The 21,977-nt window shown below is 37.8% G+C and overlaps 1 protein-coding gene across 6 annotated transcripts in view; it reads left to right on the forward strand.

Annotated features, from left to right (window-relative positions):
- Positions 1–4,843: 4,843 nt before the first annotated feature.
- sdk1b (sidekick cell adhesion molecule 1b) overlaps positions 4,844–21,977 on the forward strand; it is a 227,098-nt gene continuing 209,964 nt past the window's right edge. For 5 of the 6 annotated variants that reach the window (XM_058789548.1, XM_058789564.1, XM_058789583.1 and 2 more), the window contains exons 1-2: positions 4,844–5,116; positions 5,969–6,827. In XM_058789548.1, coding sequence (XP_058645531.1) covers positions 6,335–6,827 — 493 coding nt within the window. In that variant the 5' untranslated portion in view covers positions 4,844–5,116; positions 5,969–6,334. Of the gene's footprint in view, positions 5,222–5,968; positions 6,828–21,977 lie in introns of all 6 variants that reach the window. The other variant, XM_058789555.1, reaches the window with a different exon arrangement.

The raw sequence follows: 21,977 nt of genomic DNA on the forward strand, positions 1-21,977 counted from the left end.
TAAATAAAATATCTTTTTGGTTAGTCTATTTGAGTCTATTTGGTTTAACCTTGTCAGCTTCAATCACTCTCCATGAAACTTTCGATTGAGGATCAACCCAGTTATAAAGAGCCTTAAGTTGGAATGACCAATAATACAATTGAAAATTTGGTACAGCCAGTCCTCCTGCGCGATTAGGATGTTGTATTGTGGTAAGTATGATTCTGGGGCATTTATCATTCCAGATAAATTGAAAAAGTATGGATTTGATCTCCTTAAAGTAACCTGGAGGGGAAGAAAATGGTAGCATAGAGAAAAGAAAGTTAAACCGAGGTAACAAATTCATCTTAACTGTGGAGATTCTTCCATCTTTGAATGTCATTTTTGACCATAACTAGAATACTATTAAATTGTCTCTGGCAATCTTATGGATGTTTTTATATATGGTAATGCCCAAATAGATAAAATATTCCTTAATAGGGATAAATGAGGGAATAGAAGAATTAACCTTAACATTGTTAATTGGCATTAAAGTAGATTTGCTCCAATTTATTTTGTATCCTGATAAGCTACAAAAATGATCAAATTCCTTAATTATATTAGAGACTGAAACATCAAAGTGGTCTAAATATAGAATAATATCATCAGCGTACAATTAAATACTATGATTATGATCATGAATCTTAATCGATACTTCAGATTGCCTGATGGCTTGTGCTAAGGGTTCAAGAGATAAACAAAACAATAAGGGGGAAAGTTGACATCCCTGCCTCGTTCCTCACTGTAAAGGGAACGGGGGGGAGGGGAAATAATATTACCAGTCAAGATTGATACTGCAGGTGAGTGGTATAATGTCTTAATCATAGAAATGAAATGTTCACTGAAGCCAAAATATTGCAGAACTGCCCACATATAGTTCCACTCTAGCCTGTCAAAGGCCTTTTCTGTATCAAGTGAAAAAACCGCACAAGGGCTCAGATGACAGTCTGCAAAGTCAAGAATATTAAAGAGTCGACGCATATTGTCAGATGCATTGCAACCCTTGATAAAACCGGTTTGGTCCTCCTTGATCAAACTATGAATTACCTTCTCCATACGAGAATCAAAAACGTTAGCATAGATTTTTAGATCACATGGGATAAGTGATATCGGTCTGTAGCTGGAACAATCTAATGGATCTTTCCCTTTTTTAAGAAGTAATGATATCAATGATGTTTTTTGATCTCTATGAAATACACAATATATTTTCCAATAAATCTATCCTCCTCATCACTTCCGAGGTGTTCAATTGTTAAATGTAACTTCCTGTTAACAAGGATAAGCACCCCCTTAGTTTTATTAAGAGTGCAGGAGAAGGCTGCCAATTTATAATATTTATTCTGGAAACGTGCCATGTCAGATTGCTTTAAATGTGTCTCTTGTATCAGTGCACAGGAAATCGATTTACAGTGTAAGTATTCTAATACATGAGTATGTTTAACAGCAGAATTTAGGCCATTCACATTCAATAATAAAATATTTAGAGTATGCATTGAGTATTCATAATCCCAAAATTGTATTCAGTACATGAAGAAAATCAAAAGCACTCCCATTCTGTAAGTAACTTGTAAACGCTGGTGTGCTTTCTAGATACCAAACCACCTAGATGAAAAATCCTTTTAGAATCTTTTTAAATAAAAGTATGAATGTCAGAAACAGGAACAACAAACAACTATAAACAAGAAACAACTCAGACCGCACATTACCGAGAACGTAGGTCTGATTGAGCAACAAAAAAATGGTGATGATACGTGACCAGTCCACTTCAACGCAGGACATGTCCCCAAAAGGCCCACATAGTCAAATATTATTGTAATTAAACCTACTCTCCATTAGACCCCTCCAAAAAAAAAGACAGTTGTGCCGGATAAATAGGAACAATATCCCAGGAGGAGAGAGAGAGAGAGAGATTTAACAAGTGTCCATGTCCACTTTGTTATTATCCTCTCCTGGGCAGCTGGAATCGCCTCTATCCTGTTCATTAAGTTCTTCTCGCTGGGCCGAAGAGATGGAGATGGTGGCCGCTGTTTTACCGTTGCTTTGTAGAGCTGCAGCATATATCTTCTTCTGTCACAGTGAGCTGATAAAGTCCTCCACTTTCTGAGGAGAGTCGAACATCATCTGCTCACCTTTGTGTCGTAGTTTAATTACCGCTGGATAGGTGAGAAATGCTGTCATCTTCTTCAAAACTGGATTAAAGCTCTTTCTCTTGGTAGTTGTGGCTGGACTAAAGTCAGGAAAATATTGTAGCGTGACATTGTCCTGCGTATATTTCACCGGATATGCCTGCCAAGCACCCTTTAGGATCGCCGATCTGTCATGCCATCTTAGTACACGGAAGATGAGAGTGTGCGGCCGATCGGAGTTTTTCCTTCCGTAATACACGCGATGTCACGGTCTTTGAGTGAAGGGATCCACTTGGAAAGATTAGCTCTGAGGAAGCCAGCTGCATTGGAGCCTTCCGCCCCTCCGGCAACCCCACCAGTTGCACGTTATTTCTCCTGCTCCTATCTTCAATGTCCGTCGTCATCTTAGTGAGTTGCTCCAGCTGATTTCTTCAGTTTGTGACTGTTCTCCTATCCTCACGTGCAGCTGCTTGAACGGAATCGACCTGGTCACGTGTCGGCTTCGCTGCTCTAGCTAGTCCCTCAAATTCTGCTCTTAGCTCTTTAACAGAATTGTTGGTCACTTGTATGTCCGCACGCAGGTCACGCAATGCTGGGGTCAATACAGAGTCTACCGCACCTCTTACTGTCGAGGCCACAACCGAATCCACAGTACTTTGCTGCTCTTTAAGCGCTAGCTTGATACTGTTTGCGATAGCACCATCGAGATCCTCTCTGGAGATGGTGGAATCTTTGAATTCTTTCTTTATTGGCAATTGCTCAATCTCTCTTTTCCGATTGTCTTTGACTGTTGAAGTACTCATGATGAGTCAAATACAGAGTGGTTCGAAAATTTACTGACAGGATTATACAATATTTGACAGAGTGAGCAGAGCGAAGGACTACGCGTGCATTGCTGTCGAAGGGTCATGTGATCTCTGGCAGTATTTTCAATTGTGTGTGAACTGTTCCTTTAACAGGTTGTGGTTGCTTGAACTAATTTTTTTTTTCTGGATTTAACAAGTACCTCTGCCATGGAGTGAGTGAAAACCATTTACGTATTGAAAAAAAAAAAAAAAACACATTAAGAGATGTGGCTTGAGGAACATTTAATTCAAGGCAGAGCAGAAGACTGGTATCTGTGTGTGTGCGTGGACACCTGTGTCCTCATGTCAGTCCACTATCGCTGTCTGAGTAAGACAGGCTTTAAATGAATAGTGCCCTGGAATGGGGATGGACGTAATTGCAAATCAAATTGGTTTTGGAATTAGTTGTTCCAATTACATACTTAATAGAAACCAAGGAATGACCAGCACAGGCAGAGGCCAGAGTATTAACACATTTTGCCACTGAGAAATGAAGGAACTGCTCTCAGTGACAGGAGCAAGCGCAGCCCCCCACCCCCCTCAGGACCATGGTCAATTGCCATGGCCACCTGACTTTCATTAGCTTTTCAACAGGAGCTACTTCTGTACAGTTTATGGCCTTATGTTCGGAAGAGAATGATTTCAGAGAGCTGCTGTCCTTTGAAATATCACTGTGAACAGAAATTGCATAGTTTTTAGAAGCTAATAAACATCTTGATGCCTTTTTGAGTGCTTAATGGAGTTGTGTTGACTAACATTGAACAAAATTGTAGTATTATTGATTAAAAATTACATTTAATAACTTCTCTGTGCACCCTAGTGGCTTTCCAGGTAAAAAGATGTCATTGCAAATGCCATTAAACAACTCTGAATACAGTTAACCTGTCTTAAAGTAAATTCATTTGAAAAAATATCAATGCCACAATTCAAATATTAATTTCATCCAGTGTCATCCTGTTATTACCATAAATGCAATCCTAAATAGACTCTGACATGATTTATAATCTAAGACCATTTTAGATAGTTTTAATTATCTGTCTCATTTAAGGAAAACAACATTTTCTTAATAAGAATCATTATGCTGGCTCAATACACATTGATCTTGACACTCTAACCTCTCTGATTTTTCATGTCGATATTCATATTTACTTTTTAATTGACTGTTTACCAAGCATTTTTTTTTCTGCAGGAATTAGAGGAAAAGTTCATCTATAAATGACGATTTTGTTCTTGTTAAGTCCCCTTAATGTTGCTCCCAGCCTAAAATCCTAAAGCCATTTGATTGCTCTGTTTGAGGAACATGACTAAATTTAAATCACATCTCTCAAATCAGCAGATGCAAGTATTCTCTATCAACACCTGATGCGTCTTTCATATTTGAATGTAAGTACTTCAATAAATAACCACTTAAATTTCATTATGTTCCCACGCAGAAGTGTAGCCTATTATTCAGAAGTCTTAGTGCAAGTTATATGTATATGGGTTGTACATGTTTTTATGATCTGTTAAGACATTTTGAAAAAAAACAAAAACAAAACAAAACAAACAAAAAATCCACACGTGAAAGAAAATCATTCAGGTTTGTGTGTAAAATAAACAGCCTACTTTTGTACCCTTTATAAAACTCTGCAGCAGTATTTATTAGGCTACGTAATAACAAAAAACCTTTCTGAGACTTAAACCTTCTAAAAAGAGATCTGAAAACTTTTCATGTGTGACTTTCCAGCATAAATGTCTCTGTCTGATTGGGGGCGCATGGCACCGTGTTTCAGAAGCTCCTTTCCCACATGCTCTCCATGAAAAATAATACAGGCTGTAGTGTGCAGAAGAGGGAACCAATCAGCGCTCAGCAGGGCGGAGCGGGTGGGACGCTGTCTTCAACTTCAAATTCAGCCCAGTACAAATGATTATTTCAGAGAAGAGAAACTCGAGTCGCTCATTCAAAGCCTTTTAAAGAAGTGGCAGTTTTACTTGTGTCCGACTAAACTTTGAATTGCCTGATAGGAGCTTTGTTGTAAGTTTCTTTTAATCTTCGGTCCGGGCAGCAGGTGTTCGGTGACCGCCACAGAGCTCAGTTCTCTTCGTTTGATGAATTCATTCAGCCAAACCACACTGCAAGAACGTTAGGTGAGGACTTTCATTTAACTTTACGAAGATAATATTTACATAGATTCACTGCAAAACCGAACTTTAAGGATTAACTGCTGGAACAGAGCTTAACCGTTGATGAAGGTGAGCGTTGGTCTATGTTTACAATTAGGGTTTGGAATTGAGAACCTGTTCTTATTCATAATTTTTTTAAATAAATGCAAGCACGAAATAATTAACACGACGTTCATTTGCATTGACGGTTCTAGAACTTGTATTTGTCCGATAGTACACCGCACTAAAATACTCTTGACAGTGTTCCTGTCTCACAATTTACAAACACCCCACTCCTGAAGCTACAACGCGACTCTAGTTAGACCTCGAACGGATGACTCTTATGAGTCGGTTCTTTTCAATGAATCAAAAACACAGAGCGCATCCAGCGTAATCCGATTCCCAAAGGAGCGACTCTTAAGAGTCGGCTCTTTTTAATTAATCAAAGACATGCAGCGCTACTGTGGGCAAATGATTTTATGCCAGTTCTTAGTGAATCAAAACCCTTATGAATCTTTCAGGTTCTGAATTCATTTGACTAATTTACTGATTTGCAAGTTATTATTTTCGACTTAAACAAAGTAGCTGACTGGTTGTGAAAAAAAAAAAAAACTGTGATAACCTACAACATTTTAGGTTTGTTTTGTTATTTAAAGATCTTGGAGGTTGGCTATACCTAGGCTATTACTCCCAAAACACACCTTTTCAAACAAATGTATTAAATGTAGGCTAAGCTATATCTGATTTTTTTTTATCTCCTCAGAAAGTTTATGAATTAAGTCATATTACACCGTTCATAATTTGCATACTTATGACGTCTGCTTTTTCTGTTCACAGGTGTTTTTTCGTTTACGAGGAATTTATACGGGACGTTCTTGGTTCTTTTTGCGTCTTGGTTAACCTGTTGGATACAAGAAGTCTTATGTGTAACCTTACACTTAACTAGAATAATAAAGCAATATTTCCCGCGGACTGCTCCAAACGGATAAAGGCACATCTAATGAGCACCGATATGGATTGTAAGGGATTCTTCAAGAGTCGCTGAATGCCGTGGAAATGCTCGAAATGATCGGGTAGATAATCCGACTGCAAATACGTCAAAACAACGTGGCTTTACAGGAGATATTGGCGCTCTAAGCGGATCAATTAAATCCGGTACACTCAAACGTATTAATACTTAACTGGAATCAATACTGAAACATCATGAGCCGTCTCGGGACACAGAAGAGCGGCTCGCGATTAGTGAAGGGATGTTCGCGGAGCATGTCGTTAATTTTGGAGCAGCGTACGGAGACTTGGTCCTTTAGGTTTGAAGGTCTCGTTTTTTTCAGTGCTAAATGCGCGGACGAGGGTGAGAGCTTCCCAAAAGCCGTGAGACATGAAAGTAAAGCGACCGGGAAAGTCGCGGATTCGGAGCTCAACTCTCCCGCGTGTGGGATGAATGAGAATCGCCTCGTAAATGCGGCGAAGCGGAGCGCGCACTTTAGGCTTTTCTCACAAACCTCCACATCTGCCAAGGTTATAGATTCCAGTTTTAGCGGGGGTCAGAGCCCATTTACCAAGGGCAAAGTTAAAGGGATTATTCACCGCCAAGGAAATACACAGAAGGTGATGACCGGGAAAGCGAAGTGCGGGATGTGGGGTTGGATTTTTGCCCTTGTGTTCCTCTGGAATACCCACATGTTGCGCGCTCAAGGTAAGTTTAGAGTTGTGTATCATAAAACGAGTTTGTGTGACTTTTAATTTTATCCAGGGTTCAAAACAATATTTTGACAAGTAAATATTTTACCAAGTTCCAATTTTGATAAAGTGGAATATAATGATTCTATTGCATGCATATAATGCATGTATAAAACTGTATTGTTGTAACATGATTTTTAAAGATGAGGTAAGATTTGGTGCTCTTAAGGGTATCAGAGAACCTGAAATAGAAAAGAATAAGGGGCAGAGAGGAAAGGAGGAACATAAGCTAGACACAAGGGGACTGGGATGGATTGAAATGAAAAGAGAGACATATAGAGAGAGAAGCAAAGGGAGGACAAGGAAAGAGAGATGAACAGACAGAATGAGGGTCATGGAGAGAGAGGGGTGGGTGATCGTGCCTGTGTGTGTCTCAACAAAAGCGGTAAAGGTCATATGCTGTCAACATGCACATTTTCTCAGGTCACACACACGTCGTATTGACTGAGCGTCAAACTGACAAGTAGAGGGAGCAGGATGCATGAATTTACGAAGTGCATGCGTGTGAAAGAGAAAGGGTGTGAAGGAAAGGACGCTGGCACACTCTGAGATTCAGAATTATGATTCAGATCAGAATTCAGTTAAGCCTTGACTGGAATCGGCTTCATCAGGCTGTAGACTGCATACGGTGCCAGCTGGGTCGCTCTGGTACCCGGCAGGCTGTTTTTCAAGGGGGGCGGTGTGTTACTGATTGAATTAGGATGTTTTAAAGCAGAGCTCAGATTTTGCGTGCCACGCGTGGGAGCATCTCAGTCTTTAAAATGGCAGCAAGATTAAAAGATTCAAAAGTACGATTGTATTGCAAGCAATGCCTCACCGTGTTAAACGCATTTTGCATGGAGATGTTGTGGGCTTTTCAGTGTTGGGGCTGTGAAATCCATCTCTCTTTCTTTTGGTGGTTGCATTAATGCAGACGCATGAATGCATTTGACTCAAAACAGTTTACAAGAACACCCACTCCTGTGACTTTTCTTTAGCATTGGTGGCTGGCACTTTTTCCCTCTCTCACTTTCTCTGCGTGCTTGCAGACTCAGCTTTCTCCCCGTGTTAATGTCAAGGTCTTGCTATGGCTTTGGATGTGGCCCAAACCCCAACCTTAAGGAGGTCAGAAGGTTATTGATCACATCCCGTCAGGCAAATGGCAGAAACGGAGTCATCCTGCTTCATGAAGCATCATACTAGTTTGATTCCATGCAGTGCAGCCATCAGTTTTCCCTAATCAAGTTTATTCTTTTTAAACCTGAAATCCCTCAAGGATTTGTGTCTCTCATCATTCAAAGCTTCACTTTTGAAGAAATTGAACATTTGTTATTCAAAAGTTATATTTAGAAGCAGGCCACTTGCAAGAAAAAGTTCGACGTAAGCTCAACTTCTAAATCACTGTCAAGGTCTGCTCATGGAATGAATTGGGAGCCTATTATAGATGAAGGTGGAAACCATTAATATGATATCTTACATGAAATAACACAAATTTGGAAGTTAACATTTAGTTTTTTTATGAGCATTGCCTTTGAGACCAGAATTTTGACAGTAATGGAAAACCTGGGAATACTAAGAAATTTTAAAATAATTATACATTTCATATTATTAAATATCACTGAAAATCTGAAGCATTTAATATGCAAGAAAGTACTCTTTTGCCCAGTAAATTATGCAGTAATCCCAAGTATTGACTAATAGGAGACTTACAGTTTTGGAAATTCATTGGTCAGAAGTTGTAGGAACACTGTGAGACTCTTGCTCTTCCATGCAATGCAATTAGAGCCAGTTTCTTCCTGTCATGAAGCTGTTAATAATACAAGGTAGGTCATGGTATTTCCTTCCCTTTTCTCTCTAAAAAAGGGGAATGTTAAATGCATAGTGAATGAATGGTGCCGCTATACAGCATGCATCAACAGGTGTCTTTGTGGGTTTTCCTTTATTCCTAAACAGATTTTTAAAATACTTCAGTCCCAAAAGCTGAAACTTTGAGAACTGTCACACACCATCCCAAGTTGTTTGGCTGCACTCTCTGTATTTATGACTCTTGCCAGGCATGTCAGTCGCTGAGTGGCTTTCTGTGTGTACGCTCTCAATGCACGTCAGTGATGAATGTTTGCATTCGAACGCTCTGACATCTTGATGCGCCACCGAGGTCCCTCAGAGAATCAGATGAAGAAGAGAGGTGCGAGAGAGATGGGATGAAAGAAGAGATGTGGGCTGAAACAAGCAGAGAGGGTGCAGATGTTAAAGAGGAGTGGAGCGTGAAAAGGAGGAAGCAGTGCAGAAAGAAGAAAGAGGAAGGAATGGAATGGGATGGTAGTTTTGGATGGGTAGATCTCTACGGAGGAGAGCACTGGCATCTCTTTACCATGCTCTTCCTTCACATCCATCACAAGAGACAGTTTTAGGGTCACTGGGATGTCTATCAAATCAAAAAGGAAAGAAAAGCCTGTGCGTTAGCTAAAGCAGAGGAAGAGAGGGGGGAAAGTGGAGTGGAGGAGAACATAATGATGGAGGGAGGCAAAACGCAGAGAAACCGAGAGAGAGAGAAAGAGTGTAGGCTTGATAGGATGAAATCGAGATTGATGTGATTGCTTGTCTGTGTGAGCGCGTGTCCGTGTGCGCAGGCCCTGGCAGGGTCGGCGCGGCATGAAAACTGCTCCTTGTGTCTGAAGCCTCTCTCTGTGCCGCTCTGGTCAGATGGGCTTTTGATCCCGCATGACAAACTCCTGCAGGGTCTGAATAAGAACTGCTCAGAATTACACCCAGTGCCACACTCCAGTACGTACTGCACCCTTCCCACAATCCCCTGCCATGCTCCCACTGGCACACTCAAACACCATACTGCCTTCCAACTCTTAATGAAACACAGTTGCCATAAATATAAACAAATCCTCTACGCTTGACTCTATGGCCAAGCTGGTTGTTTATCAAGTCAGAGTAAATCAAGACTCATTAGTAGTGTTTATTAAAGAATACTATTATTATTATTCAAACAAACACAGCTCATCCTGCACAGTTCGTGCTACAGATATGAGTGAAGTCTCGACAAGTTGGCGAATAAGATTAACGATTAGACATTGTTGGCGCAAAATTCCCAAAGACTTACTGAAGGAAGAGCATTTTCTTAAGAAAGTGTAAAAATCTTTCTAGGTTGAGCTTTATAAAATGGCTCAGATGCTTAAAGCGGAATTACATTGTAATTAAATATTTATTTTTCAATGATTTAATTTGTTTTCCTGAACAGAGATGGCATTAGACTCTCTACTGCCACCTTCACTCAGACTTTCATTTATTTTTTGTTAAAAAAATACATTTTTGTGCATCGCTATTTTAGTGCACCTTTAACCATATGTACAAATATCAGCATGTTCTGATTTTGTGCATTTTCTCATACAATGCCCAAATGAATGACTTTCCTTCCATGGGAGTCTTTTGGGGTTTTCTGTATTGGAAAGGGTATTTGAGAGTAAACTAAATGAGTGCACATGTTTTGGTTCTAATTTACATCTAGCCTGTCTTGGCCCTCTTCTCTGCATTGTTCCTCTGCTCATTTACCTTCTTTTACCATGTGTTGCCCAACATTTCTCACACTGACACCCTTAAAGAATTTCGAAGTGGCTTGTTGTGTGACTGCGTGTGTGTTTATGCATGAGTGCAACGTTAGTATTAGGCCCCAAAAGCCGTTGTGCCTTTATTGTTCGCTTGTATTGTCTGCCTGTAGACCCGTCCCTCCCCCAGTCGTGACCCAGACTGTGTCATTAACCAAAGCCTTTATGTCTCTTTTATTCTAAAGTGGCCAAATGAGTATAGACCTCTTAATTTCAGTAGTAAACGAAGTGATTTAATTGGTTTATTGCTAACCACATTTCATTATAATCATCTTGAATGATTAGGATAAAATAACTTTGATAGTTTGCCGACAGGTGGTCTATTATGAACAACAATATAACTGCTCGTATTCACTGCGAAGAATTAAAGAGCTTTGAGGAAATGCTTGGCAATATACACTTGGATTTAATTCGCTCTGCCTGTCTGAACACATCTGCCTTCCGCATTTAAGTATTATCAGGCGATCATTACATGCAGAAGACATGCTCGATGTCCTGTCTTTCCACCCCCACTTTCTCTCTTCAACCCGAAAGTTAGCACGTTTATCAGCATGACAGTAATGAATCTTATTTAGAATGAGATCAAAGGCAGACAACATAAGAACGTTTTCACACAGAGCAATTTTGATTTGAATTTACATTTGAAACCCTTTTTTTAATTCCTTCATTGTTTCAGTCCTCCCCTCTGAAATCGGTTTCAGCTGTTTTTTTCTTTCTTTCTCTGTTTCTTTCTTTCTTTTTCTCTTGTTGATGCCTGTAGCATTGACTTTGAGTCAAAGCACTGGCTTTTGGACGGAGGCCTTTCCATCTTTACTAATCAGCTTTCACACCAATAGATTTTTTCTTCGGCATTCATAAATGATGAGATTAGCACATCTTTGTTATTGAGTATTACATGTTCAAGTGCCTACTTTGCCTTTGAATTTGAGTGGTACCTCAGTAATGTGCGCATAGTACCATTCATTGGCCTCTCGAAGCCCAGAAGGCCACATTTCATATTATGCAGGATTGTACAAGTGCCATATTAACATCTTTTCAATTTCTGCTTGTCATCAAGCGAGTTTATCAGTTATGCAGGATTAGTCCGCGAGAACTACTGTAGTTTATTATCTGAATTGGAATTATTTCAGTGCCACGCACTACTTGAACTGGAAGCTCATTAATTAAAAATTAATTAAAAAGAAATTTAGGGCAAACTGACATGTCGCTTTACACAGTCAGCTAAAACGCTGATGAGCAAATTAAGTGTTTTATTGTCTCTTCTCTCAGAGTCAAGGCCTCTGATGATTGGGATTGGAGAGGCCTGTAAATATTTGCTCCAAATATGAAGAAATGAAACACTTATTTGACTATGATGAAATGTGACCTGTGCTCGTTCCTAAAAGATGAGTTTTGCTCGGGCTTTTTAAAGCCGAGGACCTATGATGCTATAACCAGCATCAAAGTTTACTCACTTAATTGAAAGAGATGCGTGATTTCACAGTTGCTCACAGATGAAAGTGTTTACAGTGCCACCACACGACACGACCGACACAGCCAATAACAAAATATCCAAAGATAAACACATCCTTTTATGATTAAAAAGAAGTCAGTGTGATTCTGATCAATATTTCAGTGGTTACAATTCTTATTACAGGCGTCAGAGGTTTCATCCACATTGTGGACAGTAAACCAGTTTTTTTTTTTTAGAGTAATTGGGCATGTGGAAGCCAGAGCTATGATCCATAACTTACTTCTTACTGCCTTCTTAGGCTGCTGACTTCAGTCAGCATCATGTCATGAAACCTCAAAAGTGACTGATTTAAAAAGCTGTACACTTACACAAATTGACTTGACGTGATTGAATGAATTGATTTCACAAGAGTTTGACATTAGCAAGCTGCTAAGCTAACGGTATGATGCTTTAATGTGCCTAAAAATACATGGTACCGTATGCTCATATAATGGGCAAAATAATCCATTTCATTTACATACTAGAAAACTAATGTATGTTTCAATAAAGATACTATTTATTTAATAAGTTGGATTAAATTGATTATGTTATTACATATTATGTTACAAAAGATTTATATTTCTGCTATTCAGAATATTGGTATTCAAATGCTGTTCAAAATATTAATTAAATCTTAATCAACATGATTATATTGTGGGGTTGTCTTTTCTATGAAGGCATATGAATAGTTTTGGAACAGACATCTATTCATCTGTTACATTTTGCTCTGTCACTGGTATTGTTGTGCCATGGTATCAGTTTCTTATAACATCTCCTGGTTATTACTTCATTAAGGGTTGTATGTGCATACTGTAGCTGTCTTCTTTGCTTGTCCTCTTAGCAGTTGTCAGGGGCAAGGCATTTCTGACCAAGAGATTCCATGCAGGGTTGGACTGAATGAAGCAGACACAAACATCTCCACATACCAAATGCCAGGTCCTGCCAGGTTTGACTTTAGTGACGCCAAACGGAAAAGATCAGTGTGCTTCCTGTAACTGACTGTGGTGCACCAATTTTTAATATAAGAATGCACTTTTTTTTTTTTCATCACAGTGGATGGCAAGATGAATAACTTACATTTCTGTTCCTTTAACATATACAATTATTTAGCACTTTTATGATATTTTATGATGTTAAAGTCTGAAACAAAAAGTGGAACAAGCCACTGTATGCTTTCATTGTAGAAAGGAGCAGTGTTAATGTGCTTTGGAAATTTGTGTTATATGATAGGACAGTGACGTGAGGGTGAAAGTAGGGTGATAGAAGTGTCAGTTTTGAATGAACTATTTCTTTGTTTGGAAAGAGTTTAGTTCTTTGAAAACTGCACTCATTTTTCCTTTTCTTTCTTTTGTTTTAACATTAGATTAGACAGATGGCGGTGTTGGTGAATGAACTTGTTTTAATTTCGAGATTTTGTCTGGCCTACTGAACTCATCACTTGATTGTCCTAGAACTGAAAGCCAGCCTCTGTATCATGTGACGCTGGGGAGTATTTGTATTCAAGAATGAATTTAGTCATAATTGTAAGCATTTATTGGGTACAAACAAACCATAAATACGTTATGAAGCTTATTAATGCTTTATTGCATGATGGTTGTAGAGGGCAGGAGAAGGATATTTAATTGTGTAATAAGTTCATCTCTACACTTCCAACAGAAAATTTGTACACAATCCAGAGTTAGACTTGCTGCATTGTGTCTGTAAAGCAGTTTTGTTTTTAGAAATAAATGGTCTAATTTGATTAAAATCAGCTGATTTAGCACATAGATTTTGTGGATTGTGGATGTGGATTTTTGTGTGCATGTGAGGGAGAGAAAACTGTTACTGTTTAACTTACAGAAAACCATCTGGCGATCAAGAATAGGAGGACAAGAACATTTGCGCATTCAACTGCCAAATGTTTTTGGAAATATCATAGTCTCATGGTTGAGTTTTCTCCAAATATTAGTCCAAAGCAGAAGAATGAGTGACAAACATATTTTTCAACATGTTTTTTACATTTTAAGTAGCAAGACACAGATTTTCTCTCACCCAAAAACACACAAAAACACAAGCACACATTACACACATTAGGGATGCATTAGAGGCCCCGGTGGTTTAGAGAAAGCTTCGAAATGGAGGCTGTTTATCTTCATTTTGCTCCATTGAACATGCGCTACGGCCAACATTGCTAGCATGGGACTAAAAGCATTACAATAAACACCCCACCACTTCCACACTCCCCGTCTCTCATTCAAGTGAAATTTATATTTACATTAAGTCATTTAGCGGGTGCTTTCACCCAGAGAAATGCACTTACAACCTCAGAACAAACAATAGACAACCACTAGTTTGTCTGACAACAATAACTACCTTCCCCTCAATTATAATCTCCCCCCAGCAGTCAGAACTAAGAAAGTCACTTGTGAACATCTGACTGCAGTGTTTTAACATCTCTGCATGGCAGTCCACTGATAGTTATGTTAATTTAATGAAGAATTGAACTCAAACACCCATGTCTTTTACTTACTGCTAGAGTTTAGACACAAATATAAGGTGTTAAAGCAGTAGGCCGCCTCACTGCCTACATAGGATAGGTCACTCAAGACTTACACAAGTTTATTTATATAGTTGTATAGTATATAGTTAAACTATATAGTTGATTTTGTAATGTTGTAAAAATTAACATTGTATTTTGTACTAACGAGAAAATACAAAAGACTGAGTTTAATAGTTAGCATGTTGCCTGGTTGCCAGGTCTTCATGACAAAGAAAACCCAATTAGCTAGCCTAAAAACCAGTTCAGAGCCAAAACTTATATTATGCTTATTTATTATTTATTCTTATCTTATTATTATTATTATTATTTTCATTTGCACTGTAGGTCTGTTGTATAATGGAAATAGCAGCATTGAACATGTAAAGTTTAATTTCATAACCAATGAAACAAATAAGCTAGAGGAAGTCAACATCATTGAAATATATATTGTAATATTTACTTTATTTGACTAATATCATTAAAATATATTCTAATATTTACAAAGCAGCAAACTGCAATACATTTCAGCGGAGACATATAAGACTTTAGGGGGTTGCTTGGGTGATATAAATGCATACAGAGTACATGCATTTATATTATCCAAGCAACCCCCGTAAAGCCTGTCCTGTCTTAGCCGAAATGTATTGCATTTTGTTACTATGAATAATAGGCCTACAAATGAAATAACAGTAGCTTGGTGTCATACAGTCATTTTACTGACATATTTCAACTACTAGCTTGTCTGTTTACATAAATATTACAATCTGTCTTATTATTACTACTATATTACTACTTTTGACTAGCAAGTTTGGCTGTTGCTTTGTCAAAATCCTTACATTCAGATCAAAATTGTGCAATATGTCAAACCTTCAAACCGCATAACAAAAATAAACAGGAAAACTGAGGACTTGGCAAACATGCAATGTAATAGGTTTAAAAAGCATATCAAAAATGGAATTTGGACATAAAAAGTCCACTTTTGTAAATAAAATGTGAGTATCCTTAAAGTCATTTATGGACACTTTGAATGAATTTGGCCACATTTTTGGAATTTTGGAACAGTGCATATGGTGCCTTCAAATGCTGTAAGTAGGCAGCTTGCTATGTGTTGGAACAGATCCACAGTCTTGGTAAATTCCTGTCAAGGATGTTAGATCGTGTAGTTACAGCAAACTCTACAATCTGTAAGACAGTCACCTGGGTACAGCAATGAATGAAGCACTTGGGTGTGCTGTGTCAAGTTACATCCGTGTAAATGACACAAATAAAGAAAGACAGAAAATGAGGGCGAGGAGGAGGGAGGATGGTTCCTCTGTCTTGGTGAGCTCCAATTTACTGGACTGAAATATTGTTTTACACGTTTCATTGGATACGCTCATGCACACCTTTATGAAACAACACGGGTTGAGGATAGCATACGGTAGCTTACAATCAGGCCTTGCTGTCCTGTGCAATACATTTCCATGATTGTTAACATTAAAATGTGAAGATTTCCCATCTCCTGAATTGGTTTCTGAAGAAGTAACTTAAAAAAATGTCTAATAAAAAGAGAATATGGCTAGATTGTGATAATGAATCCCTATTCTCTTTGGGATTTCTTGCGGGACAGCTAGAATTTGAAAGAAGCGTTTTAAGATGTCTTTAGTAAAAATCACAGATGTTTCCAGTCAACCTGCTAGGTTTGTTTAAATAGTAAGATTAAGCATGAAGAAAGGGTCTTGCTAGGCACGACACAAAGTAGAACCAATAAATAACTCTTTTACCTAGTAATATGAAACATAACCATAATTATAGTTTGTATTAGACACATTAAATGCTGTCTTAATGCCGTGCATATGTCTGTTATTTTAAAAGGGATTCAAACATTGCTCATTTAATCAAATCAACAAAGTACGGTAGCTATCATATTCATAACTATTTAAAGTTACACCGTTTCAATCTGTCACCTTAGCAGCTTTGAGTTTTCACATAAAAGACTGCCACAGTGTTTTCGTAGTGTTTATTTATTCTGTTTTATTTGAAAGTTTAGTGTGCACAGATTAATTTATTTTCCCTGGTTTGTTTACCTTTTCATCCGTTTTATCAAAAAGTTCATTTGGATCTGTTTGCTTAGCATTGATCAGCCTGTCATCTAACAGCTGAAGATCAGGTTTGTTTGCAGTGGAAAAATGGTTTTGAAAATTGAGTCTCTACACAAGTTGCTTCAGAACTTCTGATGTGGTCTATTTTGGCATCTTGATGTCATTTGAACATTTTCTGGAGCAAATGGGAGAGAGCGGCATCTTTTACAAATGACCTTGCAGCCAAAGATCTGCTGTGGGCAACGTGCTTTGGAGTTAGTCGGTAAGAGAATGACTCCAAAGGCAATCAATCTCAGTTATCTCTCGCTTTAATAGCAGATTTTTCATAGATGTTTATGGTGGTTTGATTGAACACTGTGCCTGTTGTCTATGAGGAAGCTGGCCCACTTTTCGGCTAGCAGAAGTGAGAAGGTTCAAGCAGTGGAGCCACAAATCAGCACAGTTACTCTATGGTGAATATATTCAGCAATGAGTCACACTTTATTCTAAGCACCAGGGCTGAACACAATACCGCTGTAAACAGTATGTCACTGGAATGGAAATGTAATATTATTTACTGTATAGCTTAGACTTAAATCTAACAAACCTCCACCACATTAAAGGATTAGATAAAAAAAACCCTGCTACAGGAGTTTGTTTTGATGAATAAACTTTGAGAAGTAAACTTTGACTTCACTTGGCCTCTTGAAACACAAGCAGAGCGAAACCATTCTTACGTAAATTGTTGCGCTGAATTAAATATGACAGTTTACAGATGAATATTTCATGAATGAGGGCCATTGTGTGTCATTTTTTCAGCAGTAAACTGCTTTTTCATAACCCAGTTTAATGTGTAACTATATGTAAGCCATTCGTAGGTGGATTTTTGTGTCTACTTTCAATATTGCTCTGTTTGACCCGACATGTCAACTTTTGGCTTAACTAGTGGCATGAGGATTATTTGTTCAAATCATAGAAGAAATTGATTAGAAAATCTGTTTACAAATGCTGACTTAAGTTATTAAATTATTTAAAGGGGTCATATGACGTTGCTAAAAAGAACATTATTTTGTGTATTTGGTGTAATGCAATGTGTTTATGCAGTTTAAGGTTCAAAAACACATTATTTTCCACATACTGTACATTATTGTTGCTCCTCTATGCCCCGCCTTTCTTAAAACGTGCCGATTTTTACAAAGCTCATAATTCTGAGAAGGCGTGCTCTGATTGGCCAGCTATCCAGTGCATTGTGATTGGCCGAATACCTCAAACGTGAGACCTAAATGTTATGCCCCTTACCATATTGTGATGCCGTGTCCCGGTGCGACGACACAAAAACAATAAAACCCATTACAAACGAGGCATTTGTTGCATCCAGTGGGGACATAATTACTGATTATAATGACTTATACTGTCTTTTTACGTGTCGCGTTGTATCGCCCCGCGTAAACATTACCATGTCTGCATTTGTGATCGGAGAAACTTCAAACAACAAGCACTACTCTACACGGCTCAAAACTCGCGTTTGAATAGTCAGTGGCAAATTCTTTAAATATGAAAACATACTTACAGGCTGTGAGTCAGAAGTGCCAGACTGTCCTTGCAAAGTTGGAATTGCCCAACTTTATAGAAACAGTCTTTGAGCACAGCTGGCAGGATACTCCTAGGTTCAGGAAATAGTCCTCTGTAAAATACGCTGCACACACACTCAAATATTTGGGTTGAACTGTTGTAAATACAACTTAACCACTGATTTCTAGTTGTGTCCTCTTTTGGAATTCCAAACAAAGTAGTTTCGCTTTCACAACGAAACACAGCATCTCCACGACATGGCGCCGGCGGCAGCAACAATGCTACAGTGGGAATAAAAGTCCCGCCCTCTTTCATTGCGTATACATTTGGGCGGTGTTTTGCAAATCTCCCAACACCGTGACGTAGACATGTGGGGGCGTGTTTGAATGAGCCGTTTTAACTTTTATAAAGAATATCTCTTTGGTTTTGAGACTTTAGTCTTTGCAACTTCAGGGATCTTATCTATGCACAACCAGCTTGTAACACTCCAAAGAGAAAGGAAAACTTGAAATCGCATCATATGACCCCTTTAATGTGTGAAAGTGTTTGTTTTAAATGGAATATATGGAAGTATTAGATTTGAGAAAAGATTTTCAATTTGGTCTGTTCATCAAACAAAGCTATTATTCGACTTCAGAAGTCTTAGAAATGTATGGACCAATTTCATGGTGCTTTTTGGAAATGCTTTTCTATGAAAAAATGAGCAGCTCAAACATTGTGGACACTCATTCTGAACAGTAGCACATTGTGTAGGTTCAATACAGGCTTGCTTTTTTAGTAAACTATATGAGAAGGGATAAAGTTGAGTGCTCTGTGTGTGTGTGTGTGTGTGTGTGTCTGCTGGTGACTGATACTGGCATAATGGATGAAGCGTAGACCTTAATATGCACAATCAATGCTTAATTGGTATCTGCTGAAAACAAATTATTCCTCCGAAAATGAGTTTTCTGGGTCGGGTCGTTATAAAGTAATTAATTCAGCTGTTTAATCGCTTTGTATTGCTGTGAGTTTAGTTTTTAAATAAATTTTTTAGGACATTTACCGAATTAAATTTGTTCAAATTCTAAAACATTGATTGAGAGTGATAGAAAGTTGTTTTTGAGGGTTTTGTTATTTTTGTTTTTGCTATTCTTGGTTTGGATTCCCATTGTCACTAGTTGGTTTAAAGCAGAAAATCGATCTTAAAAAAATGAACTGACTGACCTGTAGATAAACACTCTTGCTTTTGCTATATGCTGTGAAACATTCTCTGTACAATACATTGACTAAATTCAACCTCATTGAAATGTCCTTCAATAAAGACAGGTCCATTTTGAACAGCAAAATGTTGCTTGAATGAAAAGTGGTGGGTTGTTATGAAAGTAACAAATACCACATGCTGAGGCTCAAACTGTAGTTAAAACTAGTAATAATTCACTGTTTTGGGGTTTTTGCCAGTGTGACAGTGACATTAGAGAGATGATAGTACAATTTGGAAGTTGCTATGGATAAAAGATACTTCTAATGAATACTTGTAAATATATGCAGACAAATTCAAACTCACATCGTGAATTAATGTGTTAGTGCTAACAAGCAATGACTCTTACCTCTGCTATTTCTCAAAATAGTTATCAGTCAGGTCACTAGCTAATGATGTATTTTGGATGCTACAGCAACTGGATTTTAAATGGTTAGTTGAACCCGAAAAAAGAAAAAAACCCCAGAATTTACTCACTCTCATGTCATTGCAAACCTTTTAAGACTTTTGTTCATCTTGGATTAAGCTTCTCAATTCATGTACACTCTTAAAAATAAAAGTTCCAAATGTGGGTCTTCACAGTGATGTCATAGAAGTTAACAGCGCTTAAAAGAACCATTTATTTTCTTACTATGAAGAACATTTTAGTCATCTAAGAACCAATTTTTCACTATAAAGAACCTTCATCCAATGAAAAGGTTCCATGGATTTTAAAGGTTCTTCATGGAACCAATGCCAATAAAGAACCTTTATTTTTAAGAGTATAGATTATGTCCACTAGGCTTTATCTTTTTGTACTTTAATGCATGAAAGTTTTGATTGCATGTACTTTCAATGGGTGGACAAAAAAGACAGGATTTTGCTTCTGGGTGAACTAGCCTAACCCTTTAACTAACTTAACCAGATCAATTCAGTTAGAAATGTCCTTTTTGCAATGATCAGCACCCAACCAGATGTAACCACCTTAAACTAGCCTGCCCAACATGGAAATTCTTGCTGGTCTAAGGCGTTTTATTTTTTTTATTAGTAAGGTAGACAAGAAGAAAGCTCTTTAAATATGTTTAATCCGTATATTGTTGGCTCTTCCAAGAAATGATAGCTTGTAACAGCCTGTAAAATGGCTCATATGACAGCAAGCCTTCCTCATCAATGAACACCCATATGATACATGGACAACTCTGGCGGGGGAAACGCATATAGCTTGGAATTCAATCAACAGCATGTTTAAATGTGTCATACAAAGAATTATGTAATGCACTTACGCTGTGAGAAATGCTATAAACATACAGCTATAAACTTGTCATTTTATTGAACAGGTTACATTTAAATTGAACAATTTGTGCCTGTGCTCATAAATATATTGGTCACGTATTCAGTATGCTGTTTTCTTTAGATTGCACTACAGATATCACCTTGTTTCTTAGTTGCTTCATGGCTTAATTGTTCAGATAACCGTTAGAAATAGGTCACCTTGATTGTAACTGACCTCCTAAAATGGAAGAAAACACACACAAACTTATTGCTCTCATTATAGTTTTCAGACACAGTCTCTCAAAAGCCGCAAGCCTTCGTAATCAGTTGTTTTTAATTTATTGATTTATTGCTTAGTTTATTGCTTTAATACTACAGACTCAGTAAATGAATTAAATTAATAACTTGAGTAATATTCTCAAGGGTATAGGACACGGAATGAAGAAAAGACTATATATTTACAATATTTGTCATTTAATTGTTAGTCAGCAGAATTTATGCATAAAGTCATCATGAAAACAAAATTGAGCCATGTTACTTTCTAAATGCATGTTTCTAGTTGTATTATGCATGATTCATCAGTGGATTGTTTTCCAAAAAAAGCTTCATAATATTTCAGCAAAATATAATAACTTGTGCCGCCTAAGAAATGACTTTCCTTTTGGGGTTGTTATTATTATTTGTTTTTAAAAGTTTTATTTTTACCTAGACTGTAAAAAGGTTATTATGTAGCCAAATATCATCTATTTATACATTATTTTGGGCAATTGTGGTAGTCTGTTTTTCGAGTTGAAGATCATGTTTTAAATAAAAATATTAAAGAAATATATTGCATTATGAAAGTCAATGAGTTGCACACACAGTTTCATGCTGAATTCAGCATCCAGGTCTTCTCCATGTGATGTGCCAGACATTTCAATGTCAGTCTTGCCCAAACAGGTACATTTGGAGTCTCTCTTTAATGTGTGGGAGCTCATGCATGTTTATTCATGTTTTTGAAATCTTGATGATGTCTCAGATGGCTATAATCAGTCCATTGGTTCCATTTCAGAACATCTTTTTATTGTGTGTGTGTAAAATGCAGAGAGAGAAAGAGAGACCCACTAGACCCAGCACCAGGTGCGAGTGCCTCTTTGGCTTATAGACAACCACACACTCGCCCACCCCTCCATCCAGCACATGTATGAAGATAAGCATCATGTAATGTTGGTTGTTTTTGATTCTATCTATCTATTAGGGGTGTGCCATATCATAACGTCCACGATAATACCTGTATAAATTGTTACATAATAAAAATAGTGTCATATCGTGATATCAGTGATATAGCGACTTGATGAGGTATTTACTAGGGATGCACCGATTGTTCGGCAGCTGAAATTATTC

Source organism: Onychostoma macrolepis, chromosome 01 (assembly GCF_012432095.1).
Source record: "Onychostoma macrolepis isolate SWU-2019 chromosome 01, ASM1243209v1, whole genome shotgun sequence".
Classification (NCBI taxonomy): Eukaryota; Metazoa; Chordata; class Actinopteri; order Cypriniformes; family Cyprinidae; genus Onychostoma; species Onychostoma macrolepis.